Source organism: Anopheles merus, chromosome X (genome assembly GCF_017562075.2).
Source record: "Anopheles merus strain MAF chromosome X, AmerM5.1, whole genome shotgun sequence".
Taxonomy (NCBI): Eukaryota; Metazoa; Arthropoda; class Insecta; order Diptera; family Culicidae; genus Anopheles; species Anopheles merus.
Window position 1 is genome coordinate 627,076 of NC_054081.1, and position 14,789 is coordinate 641,864.

The 14,789-nt window shown below is 48.2% G+C and overlaps 1 protein-coding gene across 1 annotated transcript; it reads left to right on the top strand.

Annotated features, from left to right (window-relative positions):
- Positions 1-3,524: 3,524 nt before the first annotated feature.
- On the top strand, positions 3,525-5,711 carry LOC121594541 (thioredoxin domain-containing protein 5 homolog). Its single transcript, XM_041917920.1, has 2 exons — positions 3,525-4,085; positions 4,302-5,711. The coding sequence occupies exons 1-2, from the start codon at positions 3,922-3,924 to the stop codon at positions 5,410-5,412; spliced, it is 1,275 nt and encodes a 424-aa protein (XP_041773854.1). The 5' UTR covers positions 3,525-3,921; the 3' UTR covers positions 5,413-5,711.
- The last annotated feature ends 9,078 nt before the right edge of the window (positions 5,712-14,789 follow it).

Here is a 14,789-nt window from a genome sequence, read left to right on the forward strand (position 1 = left end):
TCTCTCTCTCCTTCCGCTACCTCTGCGGGATGCTGCGACCAATCGAAACGCTGCTAGCGCGGACCAAAATACCAGGCATCGTACCAGGAGATCATGAAAATCAGGAGGTAGCTCTATCGATCCTCACTCTGTCTCGCTCTCGCTAGTGTGAGAAGATCCCAATTAGAGAGAGGAGCATTAGATCTTCTCACACTAGCGAGAGCGAGACAGAGTGAGGATCGATAGAGCTACCTCCTGATTTTCATGATCTCCTGTTACGATGCCTGGTATTTTGGTCCGCGCTAGCAGCGTTTCGATTGGTCGCAGCATCCCGCAGAGGTAGCGGAAGGAGAGAGAGAAAGGATATTCACTCTCTTCGTCATCTTTCCTCTCATATGATAAGAGCATGTGATAAGCGCCCGATAAGAGAGAGGAGCATTAGATCTTCTCACACTAGCAAGAGCGAGACAGAGTGAGGATCGATAGAGCTACCTCCTGATTTCATGATCTCCTGTTACGATGCCTGGTATTTTGGTCCGCGCTAGCAGCGTTTCGATTGGTCACAGCATCCCGCAGAGGTAGCGGAAGGAGAGAGAGAAAGGATATTCACTCTCCTCGTCATCTTTCCTCTCGTATGATAAGCGCATGTGATAAGCGCCCGATAAGAGAGAGGAGCATTAGATCTTCTCACACTAGCGAGAGCGAGACAGAGTGAGGATCGATAGAGCTACCTCCTGATTTTCATGATCTCCTGGTACGAGGCCTGGTATTTTGGTCCGCGCTAGCAGCGTTTCGATTGGTCGCAGCATCCCGCAGAGGTAGCGGAAGGAGAGAGAGAAAGGATATTCACTCTCCTCGTCATCTTCCTCTCGTATGATAAGCGCATGTGATAAGCGCCAATAAGAGAGAGGAGCATTAGATCTTCTCACACTAGCGAGAGCGAGATAGAGTGAGGATCGATAGAGCTACCTCCTGATTTTCATGATCTCCTGGTACGATGCCTGGTATTTTGGTCCGCGCTAGCAGCGTTTCGATTGGTCGCAGCATCCCGCAGAGGTAGCGGAAGGAGAGAGAGAAAGGATATTCACTCTCCTCGTCATCTTTCCTCTCGTATGATAAGCGCATGTGATAAGCGCCCAATAAGAGAGAGGAGCATTAGATCTTCTCACACTAGCGAGAGCGGATAGAGTGAGGATCGATAGAGCTACCTCCTGATTTTCATGATCTCCTGGTACGATGCCTGGTATTTGGTCCGCGCTAGCAGCGTTTCGATTGGTCGCAGCATCCCGCAGAGGTAGCGGAAGGAGAGAGAGAAAGGATATTCACTCTCCTCGTCATCTTTCCTCTCGTATGATAAGCGCATGTGATAAGCGCCCGATAAGAGAGAGGAGCATTAGATCTTCTCACACTAGCGAGAGCGAGATAGAGTGAGGATCGATAGAGCTACCTCCTGATTTTCATGATCTCCTGGTACGATGCCTGGTATTTTGGTCCGCGCTAGCAGCGTTTCGATTGTCGCAGCATCCCGCAGAGGTAGCGGAAGGAGAGAGAGAAAGGATATTCACTCTCCTCGTCATCTTTCCTCTCGTATGATAAGCGCATGTGTTAAGCGCCCGATAAGAGAGAGGAGCATTAGATCTTCTCACACTAGCGAGAGCGAGATAGAGTGAGGATCGATAGAGCTACCTCCTGATTTTCATGATCTCCTGGTACGATGCCTGGTATTTTGGTCCGCGCTAGCAGCGTTTCGATTGGTCGCAGCATCCCGCAGAGGTAGCGGAAGGAGAGAGAGAAAGGATATTCACTCTCCTCGTCATCTTTCCTCTCGTATGATAAGCGCATGTGTTAAGCGCCCAATAAGAGAGAGGAGCATTAGATCTTCTCACACTAGCGAGAGCGAGATAGAGTGAGGATCGATAGAGCTACCTCCTGATTTTCATGATCTCCTGGTACGATGCCTGGTATTTTGGTCCGCGCTAGCAGCGTTTCGATTGGTCGCAGCATCCCGCAGAGGTAGCGGAAGGAGAGAGAGAAAGGATATTCACTCTCCTCGTCATCTTTCCTCTCGTATGATAAGCGCATGTGATAAGCGCCCGATAAGAGAGAGGAGCATTAGATCTTCTCACACTAGCGAGAGCGAGACAGAGTGAGGATCGATAGAGCTACCTCCTGATTTTCATGATCTCCTGTTACGATGCCTGGTATTTTGGTCCGCGCTAGCAGCGTTTCGATTGGTCGCAGCATCCCGCAGAGGTAGCGGAAGGAGAGAGAGAAAGGATATTCACTCTCCTCGTCATCTTTCCTCTCGTATGATAAGCGCATGTGATAGAGAGAGAGACCAATCGAAACGCTACCAGCGCGGACCAAAATAGCAGGCATTGTACCAGGAGATCATGAAAATCAGGAGGTAGCTCTATCGATCCACACTCTCACCATGTCTCGCTCTCGCTAGTGTGAGAAGATATATATATTCTCTTTTATCACATGCGCTTATCATACGAGAGGAAATGTTACAAGCGGAGTGTGTATCAAGCTTCCATGTGTTACTCGATTGAGCAATCACTCCCAACTACGAAACACAGACATTATTACATCTTTTACATTATTTCTATCGTGTAGCTGAGCATGCGTTGTCCAAACTTCGGCGAAAGAGCAATTTTAACGTATCGAGAAAGTGTGCCAGCTATCATTGGCATGGTGACTCACGACGCAATCGTTCAAGTGTCCCGCTGATTTGGGTTGAACTGCCGGAAACCCCTGCATAAGGAAGGAAATTAGAAATTGCTACACGTGTTTGACAGCTTTCAATTTTACTCTTTCATGCTTCCAACAGTTTGTGGCTTAATTGTAATATTTTTTATTACATTTGTATGTGTTTGTTTTACATATTGTTTGTATCTAATAATTGTTGTTGTTTCTCTCATGTTTTTTGCCTTCTCGTTGATTTAAAATGTGTTTTCGGTTATAAATGTGACCTTATCATAATTTTGTGGTAAATATTGTTTTTACTGCGATTGTATTCTAGGAAACTGTATACGCTGTAATCGATTGAAACCAAACTTCACTATATCTTGGTAAATTGGGGCTACAACAAAAAAGCTGACATCAAATCAGTGCTTTAACCGGACATTTAAATTGCCGAGAAAGGTGTTGACGTTGTACCGAGTTTTGAACGACCATCTTTACTGTATTGGATCCAACCAGTTGCCAGTACGCTATGTAGGGTCATTCCAATTGTATGAATCATACTTTTCCTCCACATATAGAATTTAGCTGAAATTTATTACAAACAAATCGTCTTTTTACTGCCAAATCTTAGCTCATGAATGATTGATTTTGTTTTGCAAATGAAATGAAAATATTTCGTGAAGATTTTTTTTTAATTTATTAACCGAACTTGAACCCATTTTAAAACGAAATAGCTGAAAACGATTTCAACATGCACATTTGACAGTCAAACCATCTCGGTTTCGACACAATCGACACACAACCCCTGCCATGGCACTCGCGGCGCTCATACGCAAACGCAACCGGTCGGCGGCCGCCTGTCAGTGGCCGCAAGCTGTCACAAAACGGGTCCCTGCCCCCTGAGACCAGAGCTGACTGTGCAAGCGGAGGCTGTGGCAGTTGTGTGTTCCCTCCGCCTCCGACGTGTGTGTGTATATGTGCGTGTGTGTGCGCCTGAGCGAGTGTCACGATAAGCCCTTTTCCATCGGTAAGCAAAGGCGGCCCCACTGCAATCAAACGCACAGTCAAGTGTTTTAGTGCGATAAAACAGCCCGCAAAGCAAAGACAGTCCATCGGGCTAGCGACCCGGAGCGTTGGAAAGATAAGGAAAAGACAGGCCTGAAAGCAAGCACGGGACATATATACACACACACACACACACACACACACACACACACACCACAGCGACACCTAGCACCCGGCGTGGAAAGCAAAATGGCCGGAATGCAGCGAACCATCGTCGGGCTAATGGTGGCGGGCGCCCTGCTGGCCACGCTGGCCAGCGGTCACGCGGACACGGCGAGCGTCCTCCTGACGAAGGACAACTTCCAGTCGGAGCTCGAGGGCAGCAGCTACTTCGTCATGTTCTACGCCCCCTGGTAAGTGCCGGCACAGCCCGCGGGAGACCCCGCCGGAGGTGATTTATTTTTAAAACCGGTTTCAATGACGAGCTGCGAACCGGGCGCCCGCCCCGGCGCGCTCTTTCACTCTCATCGAAGAAGCAGCCCCTCGTCGTCTCTCTAACCGCTTTGTCGTTGTCTCCTCCTCCCCCACCCCCCCCTTCCTCCCACCCACTCTCTCTTCCTCGCGCGCAGGTGTGACTACTGCAAGAAGCTGGCCCCGACCTGGGCCACGCTGGCGAAGGCGCGCAACGGCGAACCGGACGGGGTGGTGAAGATCGGGCGCGTCGACTGCACGACCGATGGGGATCTCTGCACGCAGCACGACGTCACCGGCTACCCGATGCTGAAGCTGTTCCGCAAGGATGGTGGCGCGGACGGCGCCACCAAGTACCGTGGGGCGCGCGATCTCGCCCAGTTCAACGCGTTCCTGGACGAGCAGCTGGCACCGGCGGCGGGCGACGGCCCGGCCAAGGGCGCCGACGGGGACGGCGAGGACGGTGCGCAGGAGGATGGCGGGCAGGCGGACGCACCGCCCGCCCCGGTCTCGCCGCTGGCCGAGCTGACCGAGGACACGTTCGCGAAGCACGTCTCGAGCGGCAAGCACTTTGTCAAGTTCTACGCGCCCTGGTGCGGCCACTGCACCAAGCTCGCCCCGACCTGGGAGGAGCTGGCCCGCAGCCTCGAGCACGAGCGGGACATCCGCGTGTCCAAGATCGACTGCACCCAGTACCGGCCGATCTGTACCGACTTTGAGGTGAAGGGCTACCCGACGCTGCTGTGGATCGAGGATGGCAAGAAGATCGAGAAGTACACGGGCCCGCGCACGCACACCGACCTGAAGCAGTACGTGGCGCGGATGGCCGGCGGGCTGAAGGAGGACGGCGCGCAGGGCGCCGAGCAGAAGGGCGAGGGCACGCTGGAGGGTGGGGCCGAGCGGGACGACAACCGGTCGGTGGTGGTGCAGCTGTCCGAGGGCGACTTTGCGCACGCGATCGCGAAGGGCGTGACGGTGGTGAAGTTCTACGCGCCCTGGTGCGGGCACTGCATGCGGCTCGCGCCGACCTGGGAGCAGCTGGCGGAGAAGCTGACCGCCCGGGACGGGGTGACGATCGCGAAGGTGGACTGCACGGTCGACGCGAACAAGGAGCTGTGCGGCGAGCAGGAGGTGAACGGGTATCCGACCGTCTTCCTGTACCGCGACGGCGAGAAGGTGACCGAGTACTTTGGCCACCGGTCGCTCGACGATCTGCACAAGTTCGTGATGCAGCATCTGCAGGACAACGGGCCGCACGATGAGCTGTAAAAGACAGAGGGAAAAAAAGAGAGAGAGAGTCAGAGAGAGAGAGAGAGAGAGAGAGAGAGCGAGAGAAATAGAGGGAAAAGGTTCAATCCGATTCCGATGTTCCGATGCATTTACTTCGTCGTAGCGGAGTTGGCAGTTGAAGTGGGTCCGTCTTTTATTTTTTAACCGATAAAAACACGAACTTGTACGTGTTTGTGTGTGCGTGTGTGTGAGTGTACGTCAGATAATGGTCTATCACTTCGTTAAACTTCAATAAAGGCGTGCTGCCCCTTAGTGAGCGTCGCTCGGGGTAATGATAATTAATTTTGGGTAACAATTGCTTTTAAAAACATCCAAAACAAAAAGATACTACTTCGTTTAATTTCTGGTTCCTAGATCCCTCTAACCCTGTATACAGTTGAACAGTTTAACATTAATATCGTATTAAGATGAAATATTTGTCAGCATTTACGCTCAAGCTGCTGCTCCAGACATGGAGACAACCCTGCAATATGGAAACAGCGCCATCTAGATGTCAGTACTGTACGGATTCAATATTGCAGGGGTTGGCACCCGGTCTGAAGCTGTTGATTCATTTTTGTTATTTTTTTAGCAGGGTTTTCCAAATCAGTTTCGAATGTAAACGTTGTTATTCACCGCGTGCAAGATGTTATTCCACATCAATCTGGTATTTCATTTCCATCATCATAATCATTTCTTCAGCATGATTTTCAACACGTCTCAAGCTCAAGGATTGAGTTTGACAGTTTTCTGTGATGTGTTGAAAATCATGTGTAAAATTGAAATATCATTATGCAGCAAATACACCATTTGACAGTTGTTGAAATACATCTTGAAGCCAGTGAATAATTATGTACACATTCGAAAGTGATTTGGAAGTCCCTGTATGATAGAAGAGGTCACTCAAAAAACAAGAGCGGTTGAGAAATTACGCGGAGTAAAAAATAATTGAAATACTTTGCTATATTAAGCAAGCCTGTAGTTTGTTACGTTACATTTCTAGGACTTGCAGATGCAAAAAATATTAGATAGTATCATGTATTTCCTCTTATTCTATTTTGTAGTTGTATTGTTTATCTTCATTGTCCGCCGCAGAGCTGCAGTTACTAATATAGCTGAAAATCGCAACGCTATACTTGCACAATTGTATAGAAAGACGTCACACTCGTATTCCAGGATCGAGCACCACAGAAGAAAGAATAAGACCAGCAAGTATAAAGGAGTCCGTGAATTCTACGGCTAGTGTGTGTGGATAAGATCAAGCGACTTACTTATTCGGTCATGTTGTTGCGTAAAAGGCTAAAAACACTCCCAGCTATGGGAGTGAGTGACAGTGGGTTCGGAATATCGTTTTACCTTCCAATGGTCATCTTCTGTATGCGGATGAAATCATTTTTTCTGTCTGTGTTTCTGTTTCTTCGTCCACCTACTGCGAAAGACATCAATTCTACCTAAACTCCTTCGTTGAATGGTGTTCTGCTATTTGTTTGTGCCTTTGTGCTGATAAACGTTTTATTTTTTTTCTCACTCTGGTTATCCACATTATTTTTACAAGCTTTTGAATGTATTAAGCTATCTTGTTTTATTCCTGACCTTGGGGTAACACTTGATTGCCAGTCAAACAACAGTTGAAGGAAGCAATAACCAAAGCAAATTGAACTCTGGGATTCAAACTCAGGGTTTCTTCTGATTATAGAGATCTTTTCTGCTTAAGAACTCTCTACTGCAGTCTAGTTCGTCCAAATTTGGAATATGCTAGCATTGTATAGAGTCCTTGTAGTATTGAGGGATGCACCCGATTGGAAAATGTAGAAATATATTTCACCAGGGTTGCATTTCGACGTATTTTTCGCGGTGCACAAAGACCCAATGAAACTAACTAGCCCTCTAATAAAAAAATACTATGGTTTTACGTTTTCAAAGCCTACGTCATATAAAAGCAATGATAATAATCGGCATTGAATTTGTAATGGTTGGAAAGGTCTCTACAAATATTTGAAAACAAAAATGTATGTGACCCTCAAATACTATGGTTTTACGTTTTCAAAGCCTACGTCATATAAAATCAATGATAATAATCGGCATTGAATTTGTAATGGTTGGAAAGGTCTCTACAAATATTTGAAAACAAAAATGTATGTGACCCTCATTACCCCCGTGCTTCAATTCGCTGTCCTGGAATTCGCTGTCCCTACTTCAGATAGGAGCCACTCCGGGTCATCTGGACCTGGGGCTAACGACGACCTGCATCTTACGAACAGTTTGTACACTCAATCAAAACAAAGCAAAAAACGCACCAGCTTTTGACTCACGTAGACCTACGGATTCCACCCTAATGCCCTAATGGTACCCAATAGACACAACAATTGCGCCGAAGTGACGTGTGGTTACTCCGTCTCGGGGGCTACCTCATCCACGGCACGGCACACGGCAAGAAATGTGCACACATAATTGAACCGAACACTGTGTGCATGTAAATCGTCGCCGCCAATCGCTGCGAACGCGCGACGATCGATTTGTCGCCAATTGTCAATCCGCCTGTCGCTCCTCCGCGAGCCCAGCTGGCGGCCGTGTGTCCTCGCCCTAACTGACGGAATTCGGAACGCTTCCCGCTCACTCACGGATTGCAACGAAGTTGTTTTTTTTTTGTTTTTATTTTCCGATCATCCGATTCAGATCAAGTGGGCCAGGGAGGGGATTAACCTTGCACACTGGCAAGGGAGGGCCGAAGCTATAGACAAGAGACCCTAGCTAGCCATCAAATGTAAATAATATCCTCCAATTATCGCAATTAAATTAATTCGACGCCAAATAAGCGCTCGATTGTCGTCGCAGGCTTCGCCGATTGTCGTTCAGCTTTGCTTCTATTTTTCTTCTTCTCCTGTATCTGTCAGCAGCGAGCCCAGCACGAAGGCCCTGTCGAAGGGCTGTGGTTGACAAAGCGCAATTGCATAGACCACGCGTAGACCATGCTTGGGTCATCGGATCGGCGATTTGCGATTGTGTTCGCGTGTTTGTTACTTGCGGCGGCAATTACATACGGGGGCACGAGGGATTTTTGTGTACCTCGGTGTGTCATGTTGTGGCGCTTTTCCATAAGGTGATCTTGTCTGAACAATATGCACATGTTTGACAGGTGCGAATTGGAACACCGATCTCTCCCCGTATGGTCAACGGGGCTTGGTATGGGAGAGCATGCCTCGACGATTACGAGCGTTAAATCTAGACGTTAGTTTTTGGAATGTTTGGTATTGTTCTACACATGCAACCATTCAGTAAATCGACCTTCGTATTCACTGTGCTATAAACAAACCAAAATTATATAGATCTACTAGTTAATTTGACCCGGTTAAAATGTTTACCAATTAGTATCTGGCAGGAACATGGGCTCCACCAACAACTTGAAGGTAGCGAGTATCTTTCGGAAGCACTCGGAGGAACCAACTTCGGGCACTATCTTCCAGAATTAATCAGGCATACGCTGATGATATAAGACATCATTGGTCTGTAGCTCACGTATGTAGCTGAAGTCCATCAAAGAATCAAGATGAAATCCCAATTGAGGATGGGACCGCTAGTGCCCTTCAATTAAATTCCAGTCTACTTAGATGTGATGTACCGATAGGTACAACCCATCTCGGTAAAAAAAAACACCGAAAACAGCGTGAATGCTAAGTTGAGCGAAAGGATGCTGGCTTTCAACTGGAAGGTGTACTGCCCGAGGAAGCTACAAAAGTCTGCAGAAGAACATTGTAATCGATCAGATGAACATCTCAATTAAAGTAATTTACCTCGAACAGTTTTCAATTTCCATGGATGGAAAACCAAAACTTCTGACTTAAAGTTTGCACACTATATTGGGAGCATTACCGGGAGTGTAAATATATTGTTGGTAAGGGCTTCTTCTTTTATACCAACATCGGTCTCTTGAAACGCAATCCAAAAACCCGTTCATTCTGCAATGAGAAGCAGCTGCAGGGTAAATCAATACAGGTCTTCGGGTATCATTGGCACTGCTTACAGGTACCGATTAGCCTCAGGTTTAACAGTAGGTAGAATGCAAAGTACGCTTCTTCTCATCCAACCATTCAGCACGTTTTTTAAGCCAGACGCTGGCGTAAATGAAAACGCTCCCAAACGTGCCAGAAGTGTGATGACTATCGGAGAGAGCGAGAGGGGCATAGGAGAAGCTTCGGAATTGCAAAAAAGAACGAACCCGGTGTAGAAGAGCTGCACAGAGCTGTGTAGAGCTGGGTACTTCACAGCCACCCAAACAAAACCATCCGGCACGGTCCCTCCCCCTCACAGCGTGTAACGGTACGAGTAACGCTACGCTACGGCGGCTAACGTACCAACGGCTAAATGAATTTGCGTGTGACAAGCGCAAGGACGCACGGTTGCAGTACAAGCGCACAGTAATAAATGTCATTAAACCTATTACGGCAGTGTATCGGGCACCTCGGGATTTCTTTTTAGTGATTTCGTGTGTGTGTGTGGGTGGGTGTTGTTTAGTTCTATACTCCGGTATGCTTTTAGCCAATTAGTCACACCGCGTTGGACGGGGTTCCTTCACTCTCCCAGCACCGAGAGCTGTCAAACTTCACTTGTCAGTGCTATTTACTGCCACCGCGCCACAGCCATCTTCGTCATGTGCAGTGCGTTTTCGAACATGTTTCGGAAAGTTGATTCAATTTTGCTGCTGCTTCCTCTACGTTTGCGCTGGCAAACGGGGCAACCGGGTACTTTGCATACTTTTCAAACCACTCCACCCTTATTCCCCTCCCTCTCCCAGTTACTAGAGGCCACTAGCGAGACGTGCTCGATCGTCGACACCGATACTGGGCGCGATTCCAACGTGCCACGTGCGGAAGGTCCTTTTTGTGTCCTCCTAGTACTGTTTGTCTTTTTTTGTAGCTGTTGTTGTTCTTCTTGTTGTTGTGTGTGTTTTGAGTTTCCATTCACTTTCGAACGGGACTGAGTGGGCAAAAGAGAGTAAGAGAGAATGAGAAGGAGAGAGACAGAGAGAGAGAATGAGAGTCTTCCGAACACACACTTTGGAAGTCGTTTTTGAAGTCCTAAATTGATTAGCTATTTCATTTAATTTCTCTGCGCTCACCCAGTCCACCGTGGCAAGGGGTTTTGTTAGGTGGCACCGTTTTGGAACACCCGCTTGCGCTTCAGATGGTTATGCTTTGGGACGAAGTTAGGGACGAAGGAAGGTGCTGGTGAGACGTGCAAGAAAACTGTCCTTTTTTCGTGTGTTTTTGCTGTGTGCTTGTGTTGCTCGGCGTTGCCAGAAACGACAGAGGTGTGTGATCTAGATGCTCAAAACGGAAGGCGATTGCCGTGTGTGGGTGTGTGTGTGTGTCGTTGCTACTTGAATCAATTACATCGCATGCAACTGCAAACTAACACACACACATACATCATTAAATTGACATACGTTGTAGGATCTGGCCGAACCTGCACTAAAAGCGTACATACAGCCACATAAAGCATGAAAGGATACGTCCACCTCCATCAAGGGGCGGCAGCAGCCAGAAGACAGATCGAGAGCTACACTCGGCGCGGCGCGCCCAAGGGAATGCCCAAGGGTCGTCGGTCATCCAAAGTGGCTGTGATGATTGGGGTGTTTTTGTACCTTCCCCCCCCCCCCCCCCCCCCCCCGCCCGCATTCAACTCTCTCTCTCTCTCTCTCTCTCTCTCTCTCTCTCTTTCTCTGTGTCGCTCTCCGCAATGGTCAAGAATTCCAGCAACGTAAACAAGAAAACTAGGAATGCCCATCCATTTCGCTGGAACTTGGCCGCTGGAACTTTTGCCTTCCGTTCGCCCACGGAACTTTCGCCATCAGTCGTGGAATGTAGCTGCAGCACAAAAAGATGAGGGAATAAAAAAAAAGGGCAATGAATGATTACCGCGAACGCTAGGGTGGCCGCCCCATCAAACGAAGGGCATCTGACAATTTCAGCTTTTAACTGGCGTGTCTGACGTGGAGGGTTGCTTTTAGCTGCTGATTGTTGCTGGTGTTCGCCAAGTGCGAGGCAATGAGCAGGCATTTGCTGTGGTGCCTCACTTCTGCTTCACACAGTGGGGTGCCGATTCAACAGTCTGCGCGGTAACGGGCCTGTAATTGATGGTATGAATTACTTTTAGCATCTCCGTTTTTACCACCACGGCTTCAGTTTTAAGTAGTGCTGTTTTGCAGCAGTACTGGAATGCCCGGCGGAGGGAAAGTGTGGCAGAGCCGGAATCAGTCTGCTGAAAGGGCGTTTGCTGATTTTCCCCATTAGAATTGATTCATTATGCAGTGTCGCAAAGTGCCTTAAAATGTGCCGAGATGCTGCACTCCAACCGTTCGGTTTGGTTTGGATTTTCTACTCGTTTTGGCTTTCTTCAGAATTTGAGATTTGGTGACCACACTCGAAGAAAACTATCACAAATTCAAGTGTAATGTATATTCCAGTACTATCTTACCTGTAGCAGAACAATTTCTTAGGCATCCCCAAGTACTCTACCGCACCTTATCTTTTTATAGTTGATTAGAGCTGAGGCCTTTTTTTATGATTAACTGGTTCAACTGGACTTCAAAATGAGTACTGTAGCAACACGTCTTTATCATGATGGTAATTGCCTTCTCTGTCCAAAATGTTAGCCGAGCCTTTAAAGGGCCTAATTAAGGGTAACATTTTGTTTATTGAAACCTCCCCATTTTACATCGCTCCATGATTCGTGCTGGTTGCTGGCTGCCTCTGCAGCAAGCAAATTGATCCTAAACTAATAAATAAAGTCGTCGAGCAAATGTTCTGCCTGCCAACTGTTGTGTACCAGGACAACGGTGATGAGAGAGTTTCCTTGTGATCTACCGGTGCGGTAGCTGGGAAAACATAATGATTTGGAAGTGGAGTAGAATCCACGTTGATGGACTTACGGTGGAATATGTAGTATTTGCTTCAAGCTTGAATTTGTATCTTCTAGATCCTCGTTCCAAAGTGCTCTTGATGTTTTTTTTTTACATCGGCTTATTAGCGGTTACAGTGTAAACCAGGGGTCGGCACATTTTTGAAGCAAAGCAAACATTTGCATCAAATTGTTTTTTATTCGCTCGCTGCCCAGTTTAGTAACCAGCAATGACAATGAGCACCACAATGGGTCCTCAATAAGTAGAAGAATCCTTCGTATAAGGCGCTTTGAATGTTTAGCTGTTAAAAATGTGAATGAAAGTACATAAAAACTTTGTTATCCTTTTCTAGTCTATTTTGCGTAGTTGGATGTTTGAAGTTCCTTATTCACTCGTAACTCAAGCCTCGATCTGTGCTGCTCGATTATGACTCATCTGGGACAGCAGAACAAATCATCGTTTACTTCAGCAGCTTTATGACGCACATGGCCATGAGCTCACACCGGCAGAATCAGCGAACAGTGCAGTCAAATCAGCGGTACAGCAGCAGAAGCTGGATGGAATAGTTTTACGCCAAGGCCACGATAACACCACCATGCATTTGTGCGAGCAAAACGCATATTATGCAGCTCGGAGCTCGGTCGGTTTTTTTTTGCAGCGTCCGAAGCGAGTCCTTTTGGATGAAGCGTACTAAAAATTTGTCGAGCGATTCAAAATACGCCACGAATAATAAGCCATAAAAAAACAAACAAACACGGGAGCTTATCTCGTTAGTGCGGCAAATAGTGCTGCTGCGGACAGACGCCATAAAGTGAAAGAATTTTACAACCCTTCCGGTTAATGACGATGATTGACTCGTTTTACGATCCGTTTCGGCGGCCAGCTTGCCAACCACTGCCCGTAAGATAAGAATAGCGCCCGATCCCACGGCGGTAGTAAAAGTCGCATCGGAAGAGCATTAAAGCGATGGAGAGATGCAAAGGCAAAAATGAATAATACACAAACAAACACACACACACATTGAACACTCATGGGACATAAAAATGAAAAGCTTCGCTGTGCATCACGTCATCATCGCCGGGCCGGTGGGTCCATAAAGTGCACACGAAAGCGATCGAATGCAAGAAAAGCTGCACTTGCCCGAAGGACGTTTTTCCCACTTCCGGAAACCCATCACAGGCGTCTTCCTCATTCCTCCCCCGCCCTTCCCCTTCTTCATCGCCCCCTTTCTTGTCATCTCAGGGCCAGGATCTTCCACCGATTCTGCCGGAAGCGGCATTTCCGACCGAAGGACGACACGATGCCAACCCAGAGCTCTAGCGACGCGTGCGATCGATGCTGCGCTCCCTCGGTGGCCGTGTGTTGGAACGCAACGCATCCGGCAGTGTATTCTGTCACCGTTGATGTGTACCGAGGGGAGGGTGGCGATGTGGGGGGGGGGGGGGGGACGAACCGTTGTCAGTTGCTTGATCAAGAAAACCGTCCATCCGGGAAAGGGGCTGGTTGGGTAATGGTTTCATTTTGCACATTTCTCCCAAGGCTTTGCCGCGCGAAAGCAGCATCAGCCGAAGCGCAACGAGCGAAAGTAGCTTTAAAAGTAGCGGGCGCACGTTGCAAAAGGGCGGGGGGGGGAGGGGCACTATTAGGAGGAAAGGATAAAGAGAAAGAGAGAGGAAGCGAGAACAAGGGCAACTAACAACAACAACAACAGCAACAAGAAGAGCAAACAAAACAAAAAAAAAGGTAAAATATCCAGAATGCACATGCAGCTATGCAGCACGCGCTTTTTGCCCCTCCTCTAGGACGGGCAGAAAGTGGGCGACGGGGTGGGATTTGGTTGGTTGCGCGGGGCGGGCTGTATTATGCTCACCAATGAATGAGCCAAATGGAGAGCGATTTTCCATAACCATAACCCTCTCGAACGAACGCACAGGGTAGTGGAAGAACACGGGAAGGAAGGGGGGGGGGGGAAGGCGGAGCGGAGTGTGTTTGCAGTGTAGCAATGTTGTGGGGAGCGAGCGAAGGGGTATTAAACCCACTTTCACGTGTAGTATCCGCAAGAACAGGATGGGAGAGGTGTGGAGAGAGGAGAGAGGGGGGGGGGGGAGGGGAAAGGGGGTCGTAATACAGGAAGGGGGTTGAGAGGTGCTTTAAAAGCTGGCCCACAAGGTACGGCAAGTTAACAAACCTTGCACAAAACAAAGCACACACGTATACACATACACACACACATACAGATAAAAAAGTGTGTCGCGAATCTTCTCCTTCGTGTTTGTGTGTGAGAGAGGGTGCAAGGACAACAGGACAAACAGGACATGCCAGGGAATCCATTAACCAGATGAATAGCTGCCAGAAATGCAATACCCGGTGCAGCAGCCCCCTCCCTCCTCCACCACCCCTTCCCACTAGCACATTGCACTTACCTTACTGTGATTACCACTCCCCCTCCATCCCTCCATTCTCCTCCCGCTTCCCTCTC